Here is a 19,253-nt window from a genome sequence, read left to right on the forward strand (position 1 = left end):
TTTTTAGCGCATTTTTTAAGAATTAAAAAAAATGTGCTATTGTTGCAATCCGTCCGTCCGTCCGGATCCACATCTGCCGTTTCGAACTACTTCTAGGGGAATGGTCTTAGAGTCCTGGAATTTTTTGCAGTAGGTAATCTATACCTTGACGGTGTGCCAGACGGGGCTCCCCCACGGCCATCAAATTTCGCTGGCTAAAAGGGCCCTCCCCCCTACGAATTACTTCCTGAGATGCTGTTTTTGAAAGTAAAACCTGCATAACTTTTACATACGACAACCAATTGGTCTCAGATTTTGTATACGCATGCCTTTAGTGGTGCCAAGTTAAACTTTAAATGGGGAGGGGGGGTCTACCTGTTCTACCTTTCATGGTGTTCTAATGAAAGGTCTCATCGAAATAAATTGGTTTGTACAAACTATAACTTTCCCGTGCGACTCTTTCGAGATCAGTGAGCGACGGGGCCTGAGGAGGGGTTAAAAATTAATTTTATCTCTCATAGTATTCTAATTAAAGATCTCAACGAAAGGAACGGTTTTCTATCAACGACTGCCCTTCTTTTTATCCTCTTATAACAAGAATAAGAAGAGGGGTAGGGGGGTGATAGAACTAGTTTTATCCTTCATGGTACTCTAATGAAAGGTCTCGCCGAAAGTAATTAATTTCTACCAACCATATCCCTCCTCCTCGACCTCTTATTGTGATCGGGTATATTCCCTTATACCTCAAGAACGGATTGTCGGAAGAAGGTAACTCACAAAGGGCGATTGAGACGTCTGCAAGAAATATATCCATTAGTGATGTCAAAACAAAAGCTATTTCGGTTAAAAAAATGCGCTTTATCTGCACAAGACTTGTGCACAATTTATACTTGTTTCATCCAGGATTGTATTTTGAAACTACTGTTTGATTAACCGAACTTTTGATTATCCGTTCCAATTAGTTCGGATAATCCGACGTCCTACTGTACCACATGCTTTCATTACCAGATAAAGTTGCATACTAATGGGATATTGTTGGGACTAGGGAATGCAATACCGGGATCGCGGGATCCCTTAATACCGGGATCCCGCAGCCTTTTTGCGGGATTAATCCTGTACGTAAATGGAGCGGGATTTGCGGGATTGCAGAATTTATCGACCATGATTACCACCATACATTAGCAACTCTGCGAATTTGATTATTTCGCATATTTTTGTTGTTGCAGTTCATGCAATAATTACGCGCAAACCTGTATCTGTTATTAACTTTGTTAAACAGCGAGTGAGTGCAAATTAACTTATTTTGCTACTGTTTTAAAAAACAGGAACCGTTATTCTTGTAGACAAGTCGGACTCGTCGATTGTTTATAAAAGAGTTTAGTAGTAAAGTGGCTGTATGGAAATATTGCAGCGAATATTCTAGAAATCCAGATAGACATGGAGGGGCTATAAAAGATTACTCACCGGCGACAAGAAAAGACGACGGATGTGATGCATTCTTTCCGCGAAATACAAACTGCACAACATTGCTTATTTTATGTTTTTAAAATTTAACGATTCTACAACAGTTAAATGAAAAATCACGAAATCCGTTTTTCGCTCATATCTAGTGAACTGTGGATTTTTTTCAAAAAACAAAAGCATATCTTAAATAAGCTCTTAAAACGACAACTCTTTCCTCATTTAACCGAATCCGTATGTCTTATGGTTTCCGAGATCCCAATGCTCAAAATGAAAAAAAAACTCACCCTGTATTCGCCACCTAAAAGATCGCTTAGAAATATTCACTCCAGTAAAATCCGGTTATGGAAAATTCATCCCTTACTTATAAATTCGCTCACGAGAATTTGCTTACATAATGTGGTGGCAGCAGAACTTTCGTCAGTTTCAATTTTGTTTGGTGCAGAAATAAATACAGCAAATCATTCTCCCTCCCCCTCCTCTAACCTGGGCAACTTAAAGAAATTGAGCTAGTAACTATAAATTATGCATATGCCGATGTGCAGAAAGAGAGTCCTAAAAACAGTAAAAATTGTAGGCACAGTTCGATGCTGCTTGTGTTTCTCATCGGTCATCTTTGTTTTCGAGATATCACTACGTCCTACAATATATGAACATACCTACAGATTTGAAAACCGATCTCGATACCGTGTCAGAAAGGAGGGCAATAGAGAACAATTTCTTTCGTATCATGAACAATAGAATCTGGGAATTTTCTTGGGGACTACTAAAGCTTCTACGCGGTGGACATTCTTAGCGCGATTTTTGCAGACGGGGACGAACTTTTCGAGGGGGAATTTACCACCGACAATTTTTCCGGGAGCAAATATTTCGGGGGTGAATATTCCGGAGGCAAACCTTCCTGGGGCCAATATTCTATTAGTGATAGGTGGCGAATCTTTTTGGGGTCGAATATCCGGGGTAAATCTTACTGGAGCGAGTTTTCCGAGTCGAATTTACCTTTTCCTTCAGAGAAACCTAAGAAGTTCTACATGCATTTGTAAAGAGAAAAAATCTGAAAAAACTGTAATAAACTACAAAAAGTTGTGGAAGGGGAGGGTGGGGGGGGGGGGGGGGATGTTCTCTAAAAGAGTTGAAGGTAATTGAATGTTGTTTGTTTGTTGTTGAACAGGGTTTAATAGATAGATCCTGAGCTACGATCAAGAGGGTCACAGATTCGAATCCAGGTCAGTGCAATTTTGTTGTAAAATAGTGTGTCGATTTGGTACAGATTCACCAAAGATTGTATGGGGAACCGCATCCAATCACTGAAGAATCTAGAGGCGCGAAAGGATCTGAGAAGAATCTCTGACGAAAAAAAGTGCACATAGAAGGTGCTAACGGGAACCGTCCATTTTCGACCGTTAGTAAGTTAGGAGAAATGAAAACGAAATTTGTCATTTTCAGTTTTTCGGCGATATCTCAGTTATTTGCAAAGATTTAAAAAAAATTTCAAATGCGGCGAGCCACGAATTTGAACCACGCTGTACTGTTCCCTTGTGCGTTCATGAATACGGCGCATGGAATCCCGTTTATGACCACCAAACTACAATGACGGAGTATGCAAAGAAAAGTTGTTGTGGTTCAATCAGTATGGTTTTTATCCCCCACGAGGGTTTAGTCGAACTTTGCTGCTTAAGATATTTAATTTATACTCCTGTCAAAGCCGAAGGTTATGTGATTTGTTGTTATCTTTTTGCGAGTAATAAGATAAGTTACTTTTCGATTGGGATTGCCGGCGTATACCACACTTTGAGAAGTTTGAAATCAATCATACCAAATTATGTACTATTCGTTACACCTTCCACCTATTCCATACCTGGTTGGAAAGTCAGCGCTCATTTTCGGTTGATTTTGATGTTAGGCACCTTCTTACAAAATGGGCGACCCAGGGCCGAGTTCCTAGCTTTGGGTATCTTTGACCTATGTTCAACGAAGTAGATTTTGTGTTATTTCTTATCAATAAACACAATACAAATAATCTGCTTTCATGCAATTAAATTCCCTCATAGGTCGGTTCCTTCGGGAATATTAAAATTACTCAAACACCAATTTAATATGCAAATTCCTAAAAATAATAATAATTTAATAAAAATAATATTATTTAAAATTAACTTACAGTTCTGACGTAGGTAATATTCTTTTTCTGGCCGCGTAACAATATTAGTCTTAACTTGCGAAAGAGCAGCTTTGCTTTAGAAATATAGAAACGATTCGGTTTGATGGCTACAGTTCTTGACTTTTTACACCACCCTGGCGAAAGAAATGTGCCAGTCCATACGTATTGTGAATTTAAGTAAACCAGCGCAATTTCCCAAGTACATGCTCAAGCATCCTGATTATGCAAAAGGAAGAAAATGTCAATGTTCCGCTGGCTGCTGCATATTAGTTTATTACTAATTTTGTATGGGAACATGCACGATTGATGTATCTTTTGCATTTCCTGTCGTTATGCTGTTGTATATAAAATTTTATTTTATCGTATAATTCGGTATCCAAATACGTTCACTCAACTTTAAGGAACTTGCTTTTGACCCAGCTGATTACATTTTTAGCGATACTTCTTTTGTATTTATATTACCGCTAGAGTTTCAATGCTTCAATTAATTGAAATATTTGTGCTGAAGTGTCGAAACGAACTTACTACGAATTATGCTAACCTCCCCTTTAATGCACAATTAAAATTGCAAGGAAACTCCACTTTCTCCATATGAGTTTAAATTAAACGTGATTTCACTTACTCAACATTTAGGAGTTTCTCGCTACCTACCTGGAAGTTAAACTGCTAGTTATGTAATACGATTGGGATTAAATTTCACCTTCAATAAAATGCACTCTTGGTTCTTGAATGTCGACCGCAAATCTTACACATTACGCGAAATAAATATCTTCGTACGCAAAAATGGTACGCGTCTGCTTTTATACCTTCCATAAGGACTTCAATTCCAACGCATTTAAAATGGTACGCCTACGTCGCGAAAAGCAACTTAGGATGGATTTTCAAGCGATAGAAAAATTCACGCACAAACAGTACTTGATCGCTTCGCGAAATACCAGCTTAGAATCGCCCGGCTCTCTCCTGTTAGAAACTTTGAAACGCAACGACCTCGACTAGCGCACTTTTCAACGATATCACGTGCTCGGATTTTTACAAAACGAAACGAAACTTTTGGGTTCAAAAGGGATCATGGCAACCGTGCTCGCTTTCCGCAATACGTTTCTTGTTATCGCTAGTTATCGTGAGACATACTTTTGTTCACGTGTGCTATGAAGCGGTACATGTGGGCATATCCCTGTTGAACAAAATTCAAAGTCAAAAACAATTTTTTTTAAAAAAAAAGGTCAAGCGACCTCATGCTCCTGTTTCATGGCGCTCACATTCTGCCACTTTTAAGGACCCCATGAAAGATAGTGTTCAATTAACAGAAACGTGGGATGATCTCGGTTTGTCGTCAATATGACGCATATGACGAACATTTCAGACAGTAAAGATATCAGAACTTTATGGTTTAATTATGTAAATTGATGGTGGACATGATTGCAATCGGGGCATTAGAACCAATTTAGGAAAAAGGTCTTTTATTTTCTGGTATACGCGGTTTGTGCTTTTCTTTGTGACACAACTTCCAATTAGGTTCGCACTTTGAAATGGTGAAAATGCCCGAATACGTGATTCTAATACCTACACAAACACAGTGCAAAATTCGTTTGTGGTATTCATCACACGCCACCCATTTCATGTAAGTACTACAACAATCTGGATACGTGAATATAAAGAATTCTATTACAGTCTACACTCAATAATTTATTAAATCTGTTGAGTATCCATTGAAAAATCGGTACCTACTTTTCATATTTGAACATCAAGATTAATCTTACTGTTTACATCATATTTCAACCAAAAATACGTCAAGCATCCATAATTCCTCTCACTCGGTCGCCAGAATACAAAATTTAATTAAATATAAATGTACACTATTTGTGTAATCGATTTACATTAAACGCCGACATCCAAATTTTTAGTACCTAGTAACAAAATACATTACCCCGGTTAGATAATATTATTTTGTGTTAACGAATTCGCTGTAAAATTTAGTCGCTGTTAAAATTACGAGACCGTAGGGGTGCACGGCAGTCAGATTATTCTATTACCGCGTATCAACATCGGGGAGAGTTAATTTTGTTTAGTCTCAAAACATTTCATTGTTTCAAGTGGATCAAAAATTCAACGGTAGGTTAATTAGAGTTGCATTGATCGCATCCCTCGGGGTGTGTTAGAGCGAGACCGTCCACAAAGCGTCTCGTTATATTTAAACCAAAATTTTGCAGATTTATTTTTTAACGTTTATTTCAATATCCTTCCCTTAACCCTGTAATGCAATAATAATTGCTTATTACAGATCGCGTGCGTTGTAAATCATTTTAGAATCTCAGAATTTTTTATGAATGTGTATTCAAAGCAAAGTAAAAGCTCAACAGTCATTCACAAAAGCTGTATTACAATTGGCGCTTTGTTCTGTTAATTTTTTACGTAAAGTAACAAAGAAGATTGATTGTTTCCCAATAGGAAACACAGTATTTGTTGTATTGTTGAGTTTTTGCTGGAGGTGGGTTGCAGTATGTATTTGTTATTAGGGTTGGCCGGAGTATTCCGCAGTTTCAATTGTGTTTTCGGATAAAGTTCCATACCTAATTGTTTGTTTTATTTGAAAAAGTGATAGTTATTTAACAATGGGCGAGAAGGTGTGTTATACGAAAATAATTACGGCCCATGTGAGGATTTTTATTCCTTGATAGGTTTTGTACGTATCGAAGTAACTCCACGGATTTTAGTGGCGTAACGAACAGCCACAAGCTTTAATTACGACAGGGCACTTGCATAAAATAAAATTGCAATAAATAAAACTACGGCACTGGCAAAAAATATTAAGATGACAATTCATTTTTATTTTACCTACGGTTAGCTCAGTACTGCGACGAACTTCGGTATTAAGTCCACTCACAAATGGCATGAAAAATTAAATAGGCACTTAATTTACAAGAAAAGTAAATAAATTTACAAATTATGGTCACTAAATCATGTGCGCGGACGAAAGTAGCGGCAGTCGGCGCCAACCTGGGGGTGTTGTGTCGAAGGAACAGACGGATGGACTCGAGCGACACCTCTTCCCTTGTCAAGCTCGGAGGTAGCAGCGGTCTGGCGGCTGGCTATTGGTGAATGCTAAAACAAAATTAAACCGAATAGCAATTTCCCTAAGCGGGAACAGTAAATAATCGGATTCGGTAGCGGTATCTACGGGAAAGCAAATGCAGGAAAGCGAAACAATATCCGCCTGTTATAATTAATGAAACGTGTAATTAAACGGATCGGTAGAAATTACTGTGCAAGAAAAAGCAAAAGCTATAGATACAGTGACGTAAACTTTGTAGGAACAGCTAAAAAAATTTCCGTACTTTCGAAGATGCAAAAGGGCGAAAGATTTTACGTTTCGGTTAAAACACCAAAGCAAAGGATGCCCTCTAAATAAAATTCAGCTGTGCCATGGAGCGCACGACGGTTTCTCTAACCGATACAGCGTATTCGTTTATATTAAAACTTCTTTAATTAATTGTGCGATCTGCTCACGGTCCCAAAATTCAAATCAATTAAGATTCTTTTGATACCCCACACGACAACATGGACTGACGTTTACTGAAACACATTCATTTAGCTACTGTTAATTTTACCTACTTAATTGGCCGGATTGAAATTCTAAAATTGGTAGTCCAACTAACATCATTTCTTTAATTCGACTTAAACAGCCACTTTAAACGGCGTAATTTTCCTACCCTGAATAATAAATAATAAATACTAAATGTGGACATGCACTGAATGTCTGAATCAATGTGTTAAATTTGAGGAGCAATTTTCCTGAAATTGTCTAAGCATTTTTAGGCTCAGTAGGTTTAGACTTGCTTTCTTCTACTCTCTGAATCTCTACACATCTCTACTCTACACTGAACTTTTAAGATTTCCACAGGACATCAAGACCTTTGAGTTTTTTTGCGCCCCGTGACGATTTTAAGTTCGTTCCTCAATATTTTGCTTTGTTTCAGGAGCTTCTAAGATTTCTAAACTTTCTCAAAACCTCGCGAGGCTCTAGGGTCTATCCAATATTTTAAGTTTCCAACCAACTGTCATTGTTTATTTTAAGGATTTCCATGGTTTATAGTGTATTTGGTGCTCCTAAAAAGTATGTTCGAGTCTACAATTTTGTTGAGTATTTAAAATGAGTCTCATGAGTATTGAGAGCTCTAGAGTTGATGTTAGAGTCCACTCCTATTGAGATTCTATAAAATTCTAAGTGCTCGAATTATCTAAAATTTCTGAAGTTGCTCAAGTTTTACTGCTATGCATATTTTCAGTGTGACACATTCTCTAAATCCTTGGAGCTACTGGTACTGTAAAGTGAATTACAGTGTGCACCTTGTGTAACAGTTTGTTACAGTACAAGGGTTGCAGACTCCCTTCGTACTAAATAAAATTAACCTTCCACTGCAATGACAATCCAATTCCTCTTTTTCAAATCAAAAAATATTACCTTACCTTGATTAACTTACCATGTTTTCGAGAATCAATTAGATAAAGAGATGGCGATTTACAGCTGGACATTATAGAAATAAAAAATTGGATCTATTGAAGATATACATACAATTGAAGTTCTTCTTGAACGTTCCTCGGACGACTACCTTTCTGTACAATGAACTTCTTTATATACATCGACTGCATTCAAACTACCTACTTCCACCATATGAATTATTATTAGAGCATTTAAAAGGCCAAATGACTTAAGTGCTAAACACCGAAACTTGTTAATTTTTCGCTTTCGAATTATAGTTTTTCATTTACCCAAACGTTACTTTAACTATAATTTATTCGCCGGAAATGACCGTTTGTAATTGTATAAATTTATGTGACAATTCTCAACACTGATTTACTCGTAGAGATATTAGGATTTGAAGAAGACACATGCAATGCCCGATTAATTTACTGCTGCGTTCACAATAAAACTGGTTGATTCAATCGTAACAATCACGCGTATTATACTAATGATTTTGTCGACTCTGTGAAATTCGGGTAACCACTACCCTTCTTTGAATTTGGGCTCACTGACAGTTTTCGTGTTTTCACGAACTTGATTTTTTCCACTTTTCGTTTCGTTTGTGATTAAAAAAAGTTTCGAGCGGAAGGTCTGTACTCACAAGTACCCCTTGTGCGTTTGTCACCTTCTCTATCCTGTGCTCTGCGTGTTTACAATGGAACAAACGCATTGGTCGCGGCCAGCGTCCCCTTTTCACCAATTGCAGACCCTCAGTTTATCTATTTACGTTATCTCGGTTTAATCTTTTTAACCGCGAAGGTAGATAAAGTGAAACAATAATGATTATGCATTATTCTAATGACATCCGGCATTCTTATTAAAAATGGGAAGCGGAGGACGGAATAAAATGAAGTTCAGAACAGATAACAATACTGTTTGCATAGAAACGACGGAAGAGTCCAAATTTGAGTGGTTAAAGTGATCTCTTTAACCGTAAGGCTAGATAGGGGCAGCTCTAAATAGCATTATGCCCTGTAATTGGGCGAAAGTCTGTTGAGGGCCCAGAACAAGAGATACAATAAATAAAAAAATAAAGTGAAACAAATGAAATGGATTGCGGAGCACGAAATAGAATGAGATTCAGAAGTTTTATAATGATTAATATGGCTTTTGCTATAAAATAAAGTTTTGTATTATACACGACGATAAAGCGATACAAAACATCCCTTTATTGTCTTATATAAGAAATAACTATTTATATGCTTAGTACAACTTTGATGGTAGACGGCACTACAGTTAATACATGTCAAACAAGATACGAAGAATCGCATACGATTTTCAGTAGGGGAATTTTTTGCAACTTAACTCTTATTCGGAAACCAGACTTTTGATCCGGCTCATATTCAAAGTCACTGATCCTTGAACTCGTAGAAATCGATTGGCGAAGATTTTACATCGCTGTCTCTTTTCGTTCTCGAGTTAGACGGGGAACAGACGGACGGACGGACAGACGCGCAGACGGACAAAACCCTCATATAAGGAGAATTTTTCGAAACCAAAAAGATTCAAAGATGTTTTTGGGCATTTTTGCAAATTTATTTGTAAAAGCGTAGCTTTTAATCTCACTTTGGCTGGCTGGCAGCAAGTGCGATCCCGTAGAAGGACGCTTGTAGAAAGATTAGGAGTGTACATGCACCTACCGGGACCGTGTAATAAACAACTTTAGCGATGGGGCGACATCTGGGCGCCATCCCCGAGCGTGATGTACTAACCTGTAGATTTTTCAGTTTTTAGCGTAACACAACGAAGTTGAGGTAAAGCTTATGTGCTCGTGTTTCCGTCCGTCCGTCCGTCCGTCCGTCCGTTCCATCGAGATCTCGGACCCTGAGCCACCTAGAGACTTCGGGTTTTCGCTAATTGATAGCTGTTATGGTCTATATTTGCCCAATTCGATCAGTTTCATTTAACTCCATATTTTGCGCAGACTGCGCAATGCCAACTTTCTTATTTATGGAGATATTTCTTTGAAATTTTAACCACAGGCGCTTCTAGTAAAGGTAAACATTTTGCACATAGTAAACATTATGTGGGTATGCGCAGTGACTGCGCAATGCCGACTTTCTTATTTGTGGAGATATTGCTTTGAAATTTTAACCACAGACGCTTCTAGTAAAGATAAACATTTCGCGCATAGTAAAAATTATGTGGGCATACGCAGTGACTGCACAGGCTGCTCATAGCCAACTTTCTTATGTATGGTAATATTTCTTTGAAACTTTATTTTACTTATTTAACTCCTCTCTTTCTCTGAACGTGGACGTGCTTCAATATGCAGATTCGACATTTTGTGTGCTTTTGGTGACGATGCGTCGTTTCAATACTTTGTGTTACGCGGCAATACCCACGAGTGGGTTTTGGAACATTTTTTTCTATCTTCTTCTTCTACAGTTTTGGTCCGATTGTTTTCAAATTGGTGTCGTCGGAAAGATCTTGTAAACGCACACAACTCCTACGTGGGGGAATGTTGTTTTTTCCTAGGGACATTAACCACCTTTTGCAAGGCGCGCGTCTTCGAGTCGAGTGGACTTTTTGGGCCCAACATTATCTTAGAGCTCTCATCGTGGTCTCTCCTTCTTGTGTCGCCAATAGAAGCTCGAGCTTTGAGAAGCACCCCAAATTGAGTACTATTTTGTGGCAGGTTTTTAGCGAAACCCTCCAAAATGCAAATTGCCCGTGAACGGGACGTCGGGACTGGGTACCGACAAAAGGAATGTGGTAGCCCCCGACAAGATCTTACTGATGTTGGTGTCAAAACTTCAAATTCGATTTGCGGGTGAACGTGACGTCGGAAGTGGGTACTGACAAAAGGAATGTGGTAGCCTTCGACAAGATCTTATTGATGGTGGAGTCAAAACTGGGTAGTAGAATATTGATCTGCCACACACGAGGACTGTGATAATTTTTAATATAACATTTGTAATCGTATAAAACCTTACGTTAATGTGTCACTTTTAATAGGAGCCTGCTAAAGTGACAGGAGGCTGGAAAAGTAGTCAGGAAAAAAGTACTGCTACTGTCATGGAAACTAAAACTTAACATAATGTAGGCATGAAAATGAGGCTTACATGACGATTTCTGGAAAAGATAATGAAATACACAAAAGAAACACTTACACAATAAACTCCATTTAATAAAATTATAGGAATTATTATAATGATTTTTTTTTGTTTTGTTTTGTTTTCCTCTTTCCTGATAGCGTTGGCTATTGTGCCCATCAATAGGTATGTTGGTAAGTACGAATTACATACTATCCCTAGATGTCCAATGTACGTGTGTGATTTTTTTTTAAGGACCCTACATAACTCCACCAGACACAGACACAGACACTAATCGTTACTTGATTTTAATCCGTGCGATTAGTTAACCAGGCTAGACCTGAGTTCTCACAAGAAACACTGACCATAATAATAATAATAAACATAGCCGAACTACACTCAACACAAATACAACACTTAAGACAATACTTTCACAATCAAGAACACCCCATTCATGCAGCAATTATACGAGCAGACAAAGGCTACACACCCCTCAACCTTCACGACACAAACATCACTCATCCACACTATCAAACAACACAAGACAAAAAGGAACAATGGTTGCACAAACAACTGCACGGTAGACACCCACACATAGTACAAGACGAACACATCAACACGCTACAAAGTTACAAATGGCTACAAGACGGGATCATACAACCAGAAACATAAGGTTTTCTAATCGCAATTCAAGACCAAGTTATAGCAACACGAAACTACAGGAAATATATTCTAAAAGAAGACATGGAAAACGACAACTGCAGAAAATGTCACATAGCCAAAGAGACAATAGATCACATCACCAGTGGTTGTAAAATACTAGCAGGAAAGGAGTATACAAACAGACACAATCTTGTAGCAGGTATAATACACCAGGCACTAATACAGAAACACAACACCAATATTGACACACAACCCTACTACACATACACACCAACAACAGTCATAGAAAACCAAGACATAAAAATATATTGGGATCGAACCATACGCACTGACAAAACAATTACACACAATCGCCCAGACATCACATACACAGACAAGCATAACAAAACAACATACCTAATCGACATCAGCATACCAAACGACGACAACATTCACAAAAAACACCAAGAAAAAATTGAAAAATATACACCCCTCGCACAAGAAGTCCAAAGAATATGGAAACAGGATAAAGTCTTAATACTTCCCTTTGTAATATCTGTTACAGGTCTCACACACATCACATTTACACCAAACCTAGACATACTACAACTACCACCACGTACACACACACTAGCACAAAAATCCGTCATCCTAAAAACATGCAATATAGTGCGATCTTTTCTACACTGGCCATAAAAATAACAATAGGTATCAGTGGTACTTGGTGTTGACACCCGTCCACTGACATAACTCCACAAAAGTGTGAAATTTAAAATAAAAAATAATAATAATAATAATAAATAAACTATGTTGGTAAGTATGAATTACATACTATCCCTAGATTTCCAATGTGAGTGTGCGAATATTTATTTTATTTTTTATTTTTTTATTTTTCTTTAGAACCCTACATAACTTCACCAGACACAGACACTAATCGTTACTTGATTTTAATCCGTGCGATTAGTTAACCAGGCTAGACCTGAGTTCTCACAAGAAACACCGACAATAATAATAATAATAAGGGATTTATTTAGGCGGGGTGTCAGCCAAAGGCTGCTATTAATCCCAACCTTGATACAGAAAAAGTACAAAAACCTGATGGAGTATTTAAAACAATTTATGATAGTCCAGGTGAGAACAAGTAAGCATACAAGTAAAGCATAAAAAATATGATTCAGTGATAAAGAAGTACTCTGAGGTGTTTTTTGAAACCGTTTGGACTTAATAATTTAAGAAAGTTCGGAACGTTATTGTAAATGAGTGGTGCAAAATATGTAAATGCGCCATGAAACTGGGTTTTATTGCTGCTTTGGTATGTCAAGAAAGAATGGGTTACGGAGATTACGAATACTACGTTGAAATTTTAATTTAGTATACAAATATGAAGGTTCACCAGATACTAATATTTTGTGAACCAGACATGTAAGATGTAAATGGCGTCTTTCGCCCATGTTCAAAATTCTATGTGCATGATAAATATGGGAAATATGTTCATATTTCTTAATGTTAAACGCATACCTGATGCAAGAGTTTTGGATTTTTTGCAGGCGAGTCTTATTTACACTAGTTAGACACGGACCATAGACAGTGTCACAATAATCTAAAGTTGACAGTATTAAAGAGTCTACAAGCTGCCACTTGACCTTTGGTGGAAGAACGTATTTGAAATGATATATACATTTAAGGTTTGCGTAAGCAATTTGAATCAGTTTGTTGACGTAGAAGGAAAAGTTTAAGTGACAATCCACTACTACTCCTAAACTACGAGATTCCCTAACTAATTGAAGCGGAGAATCTTTCAGATATAATTTTTGGTCCACATCGTCCCACAATGCAGTAACAGATTTTGCTGTTCCCAATAGCATCAGAGAAGATTTAGAAGGATTTATCTTTAGGGAATGTTTCTCAGGCCATCTCTCGAACCGATTTAACTGCTCATTAAAGTTTCTCAGAGAGTAATTTAGGTTGTTTCGATGAACAGGATAGATTAAGTATGTATCGTCCGCGTGACTGTGGATGTAGGAACCGCTAAAGACGTATCCATATCGAAAACATATAAACATAAAAGAAGTGGTCCGAGAATAGATCCTTGCGGAACCCCCATGTTAACAGGTAAAATGTTGGAGTCACTGTAGCTTCCATCCCTCAAAGTTCTTACCATCTGCATTCGATTATGTAAGTATCTTTTAAACCAATTAGTAGCGGTAGAAGAAAGTCCAAGATAATGCAACTTGGCTACCAAAAGTTCATGGCGAAAAAAAAAATTTGAAACCCTGTAACAAAACTAAAGGTTCAGGTTGGTATTTATTTTGTGCAAAAGTTAACGTCGAAAACCTTCTTTTCGTACAAGCAACATACTTAATAAGTAGGAATAATAAATTAATAATACTCGCTTTAGTGGGATCTTGTAATTTATATTATTTTAATAAATGGATGGCTAATGGAAGCAGTATAATCGGCGTATATGGCATAGGAAACCCGTTAATTCGCTAGATTGATATTCGCTTTTGTAATACCCAACCCCACATTGAATCCGTCGGAGCTTATGTATACACAGCTAACCTAAAACAAACATTCAAATTATTTCAGAGAAGTGATTGTATTTATTAATGCGATGATATGAAGTATCGAGTACAGTAGGGTTTCATCCAGCCATTTGCTCCCGTACAATAGACAGATTATCGGTAATTTCGCTTCGTCGTCGCTGCCAATTTTAAAGATTAGGGAGGCTATCCGTCTTGGTGTTCGTTAAAAATAGATCCACTTTTACAATGAAGGTAAAAGAAATTTCCAGGTCAAAATTCGAAACCGTATATTAAACAGAAAAACACAATAAAACGAGCTTTTAATTTAATTCCATTACGAGAACCGAATAAAAGGCTTCCATTGTACCATTGTTCGAAGCAAAACAAACCCTTAAACTCGAATTATTCTAATGCAAATATAATAATTACATCACCGCGTCAAGTGGCCGCAATATGGCCTACGTACCCTCAAATTCTTCACCCTCCCTCATTTATATAGAAAGAAAGCGGCACACTCATTTTTGATTAAAGCTGCAAAAGGCGTTAAGTGGATCTCCGAAACTTGTCCGAGACAATGATCACAAATGACTTTTCATTATGCGGCGATTATTATTAATATTCCTCTTATCATCTCCGCAGGTCTGGTTCAAAAACAGACGCGCGAAGTGGCGAAAGCAGAAAAGGGAAGAGCAAGAGCGCATGAGGAAGTTGCAGGAGGAGGAAGTCTGCAGAGTTGTAGAGCAACCGAGATTGCTCGCACCACCACCGCATTACAGCGACGACGACTCGTCCGACCTGGAGGTAGCTTAAATGATTCATTATTGTTTCGATCTAGTCATAATTGAAAAGTTAGAAGACCGTATTAAATCTATGTCGATTTATTTTCAATTCCAATCTATCAATGTACTGAAAATCTGTTCCACTGTTTAGGATTTTAAGCGTTTGTAAACTTGTATATACCTAGCATACGTAAAACTTAGGATCTTGGTATTCTCTGTTGTGATATCTAATTTGATTTAAAGATCTTAATGTTTTAAAATAAATATATTGCAATATCGATTGTGTTTTACATCTGCGGGTTCTTAAACATAATTATATTAATATTTCTTACATTGTAAATAGTAATGTCCTGTTTTGTTCGGGCAGGTGTATCAATTATTATATTCTTTATATGTGTACACTATTAAAATATTTTTGTTGGCAATCATTTCTTTTTGTTTAATTTCTAGACTACGCGTGAATCCAATTTCTTCGATCAGGCTTCTTTGTATGCACTGGCCGTGTTGTACATTGAATTTTACAATAGAAACGGAATCGAGTCATTTTATTAAAAAATTCAATTTTCGCAATAGTTTAAAAAGCCACTCACAGTTTGATTGTAATAACAGATATTGTCCATATATACCAGATCAGTAGAGCTTGCAAAGGTAAGTGTTATGCAGTCAATCTAAATACGAAAACGTACACAGCAATTCTAGTTGTGTTTATTATTGACTTATCGTATTTAAATTTCTCTTAGTTTAATAATATCCTTTCAATTAACCAATATTCTGCTCCCGATAAGGATAGAAAATACCATGCGGTTTTAATGTGTGCGGCAATCATGTTTTGTGTTACAACACAATCATATATGCCCATCGGCAAGACTACATTTACCGGATCTTTATTACCTTCAAGTTTTTATACAGGGTGTCTTATATTGAGTAGAATAACATGGCTATCTTTGTTATTATTATATACTTACAGATTCGGTTAAATTGGGAAAGTTGTGTAGTTTTTGATGTGGATGGATATTTCGATGCGATATTTTGAAAAAATAATTCGTTTCGTAGATAATTGGAAAAAAGTGAAAATCGTCCTTTTTAAAAAGTTAAATATTTTAGCAACAAAGAGATCTATCGAAAAAAGTTTGAAATAAAAGTTGCAAGATTCGATAGGGTAAATTCAATGGACGCAGAAATTTTTTCAAAATGGCGGTTTCGAGATATTCACATCACTTCGTTATTTGTAAATTGACACCATATTGGATTTGTACGTCACTCGATAGAGAAACAAGTACAACTTGTGCACAACCCTTGTGCAGGTAAAGGGCATTTTTTTAAACACCTCTACGAAATTTCTTCCATAAATAAAAAAGTTGCCACTGCACATCTTACACAAAACCAAATTTGGAAAATGGCCCTACATTTGCTTTTATTCCAAGTGGCTATGTATGAAATTTCATTTGAATCCCTCCATAAATAAGAAAGTTGCACCGCGCATGCGCAAAACCAAATTTTGAAACTGGTGTTAAATTTTCTTTTATTCCAAGTGGCTATGTATCAAATTTTATTTAAATGCCTCCATAAATAAGATAGCTGGCACTGCGCATGCGCAAAACGAAATTTTGAATCTGGCGTTAAATTTGGTTTTATTCCAAGTGGCTATGTATCAAATTTTATTTAAATGGCCAATAGTTATCTTTCTTCCAAACGTCCCAATCGCCCTTTTTAGGTACGCTCCTTTGACAATTCACTCTTAAGATATAAGGAATTATAACCGATCACGACAAGGGATCGAGGAGGAAGACTATGGTTAGTATAAATTAATTCCTTTCGTTGAGACCTTTCATTAGAATACCATAAAGGATAAAACTAGTTCCACTCCCCCCTTTCCCCTCCACCCCGTACTTTGATAAGAGGACAAAAAGAAGGGCAGTAGTTGGTCGAAAACTGTTCCTTTCGTCGAGACCTTTAATTAGAATACAATGAGGGATAAAATACATATGTTTTGGTTCCTTACAGCTATCGTATTACGTGAGAAATAAATCTTAATTTTGTACCAGTTTTTTCTCCATTATTTTCTAATTGAACACCACCCATGATTAAGGTAGTACTAAAGAGAAAAAAATAAGTTCTCTTACTGGACGTATCACATGACCTATGTTGCCATTTCAAAAAATTCAAGATGGCGATCGCACAGAACAAACGTGGCAAAAAAATTTTTTTTACCTCAAAATATTTGAAATAATGGGAGCGTTCTAATTTTCTACATCTCAAACACTATAAGCGGAGGTCTTTGGTTCCATCTTTAATAGCGACCCTGTATATTGCACATTATGCAAGGTGAGCCATTAGTGTGTGGGTGGAAGATTGTGGGTTTATTAACGCACATGTTTAAAATTCATTGTTGGGGCATGTTGAAGGACCCTTAAGGCGACAACCCTCGCTACAACCTAAAAATATTTTCAACAAAATTGCAATTGTTGCATTTTTTAATGGAACCCCCTTTATATTATTGCATCTTTTGATTCTTTCATGAATTTTAGTGTGACTTTATGTATTACACATGATTGTCTATTGTGGTCGTATTAATACACCTTCTACTCTACCAAAATTACAAATAGTCAATATAAATCGCCCTATGGATCGCCACAGTTTAAATCACAATGACCGAGAGAGCACGTAGAGAACAGGAGCAGGTATAGAAATCTGGTAGAAAGCGGATATAGAACGAGATGAGAAGGTAGAGAGATGTAAAAGAGTGAGTTTTTTTCTAAATGCCCCACGAAATCGCGAATCGGCTCATGCCCCAGCGCCAGAGACTCAAGTCTACTTGCGATCGTCAAACACCCAGGCCAAACAGCGCACGTAATCGCAAATTAGCGAATCTGCTGCACTGCAATCGTTGTCTATTGCTAGTTAAACAAAAATTTATAACTTCTTCAGCTCGCAAATGTTTACAAATGTAGCAAGTCAAGGCTTTGAGAAAAGCAAGGTCACGTTTAGTTGCGGTACCAAGACCAATACGATCTTGGTTCATAAACAAGGTACCTTAGTTACGCAACCGGGGAAATCCAAAGGCCACGACCTTGGGGCACAGTCCAGAACCCAAGGTCATGACCTTGGTCTAGAATCCTGATCAGCATCCAAGGCCATGGCCTTGTACCAAACCTCAAGGCCACGGCCCTAGAAAAAGCTAGAGATCATGACCTTGGGAAATCCCGGAGCTTGGAACATTCCAAATCATGCGACGTCACATGATCTTTGGAAATCCAAAGTCCATAAAAGGAAAATTCAAGGACGTCACCGTGGAAACCCTAAGCTAATGAGCTTATGAGGTAATCGGGGAAACCCCAAGGTGGCGACCTTGTGACGTAATCGGGAAAATCCGCAGGCCATACCCTTGTGACGTAGTCGGGAAAATCCTAAGTGACATGCGGAATTGCGGAACATGACCTTGAGATATCACAAAAGTGGGGGGAGTAGTGCAAACGTGTGTCGGTTAGCACGGATATTCAGCGATGCAAGTGGGGTTCCACATGAGCAGATTCGCGATTACATGTGGCAGAGAGGGTAACACAGAAGAGAGCGGGTAAGGACAGCAGGTAGGGAGTCGAGTGGTTAGAAAGAAGGTAGAAAGCGGGTAGAGAGAGAGAGAGAGAAGGTAGAGATTTAGAGAACGAGTAGAGGGTGGGTAGAAAACGAGTTGCGAACAAATAGATAGACGGGCCATTGACCTCTGTGATCTTGTAAATGAAGTACGACACCATAAAAAATGGGGTCGGTCATTTGCCTCTGATGGCTTTGCAAATGAAATATTACACCACAAAAATGGGGGTTATTGATCTTTTATAACCTTGAAAATGAAACATAACCACCAAAATGGGGTCACGTGGAAGGGGACCATTAAACTTCACCTTGACTTACTTCACAATGTCACCGCGACCATGGCGAGCGACCTTGAACTGGTCCTGGTACACCTCTGCTACACTACTAAGCGACTCTTTAGAGGTATGAGGAATATCAAAGAGACACCAATACTATACACGTTGACAATCTCGCTACCGTAAGACGGGCTCAGAACCTACATATAATTTCATCGTCAAACAAAGCACATAAAAGTTTAGTACCGTTTTATCCGAGAAAAGGTACTAGAAGATGAAGTTCAAG

General features: G+C 37.7%; 1 protein-coding gene across 1 annotated transcript in view; it reads left to right on the forward strand.

The window, feature by feature from the left end:
• Positions 1-15,276, forward strand: part of LOC116176745 (homeobox protein goosecoid) — a 67,438-nt gene extending 52,162 nt beyond the window's left edge. The window contains exon 3 of the mRNA XM_031495505.1: positions 14,962-15,276. Within this exon, the coding sequence (XP_031351365.1) occupies positions 14,962-15,132 (171 nt within the window). The 3' untranslated portion in view covers positions 15,133-15,276. The remainder of the gene's footprint in view (positions 1-14,961) is intronic.
• The last annotated feature ends 3,977 nt before the right edge of the window (positions 15,277-19,253 follow it).

Source organism: Photinus pyralis, unplaced genomic scaffold, assembly GCF_008802855.1.
Source record: "Photinus pyralis isolate 1611_PpyrPB1 unplaced genomic scaffold, Ppyr1.3 Ppyr1.4_LG7, whole genome shotgun sequence".
Lineage (NCBI taxonomy): Eukaryota > Metazoa > Arthropoda > Insecta > Coleoptera > Lampyridae > Photinus > Photinus pyralis.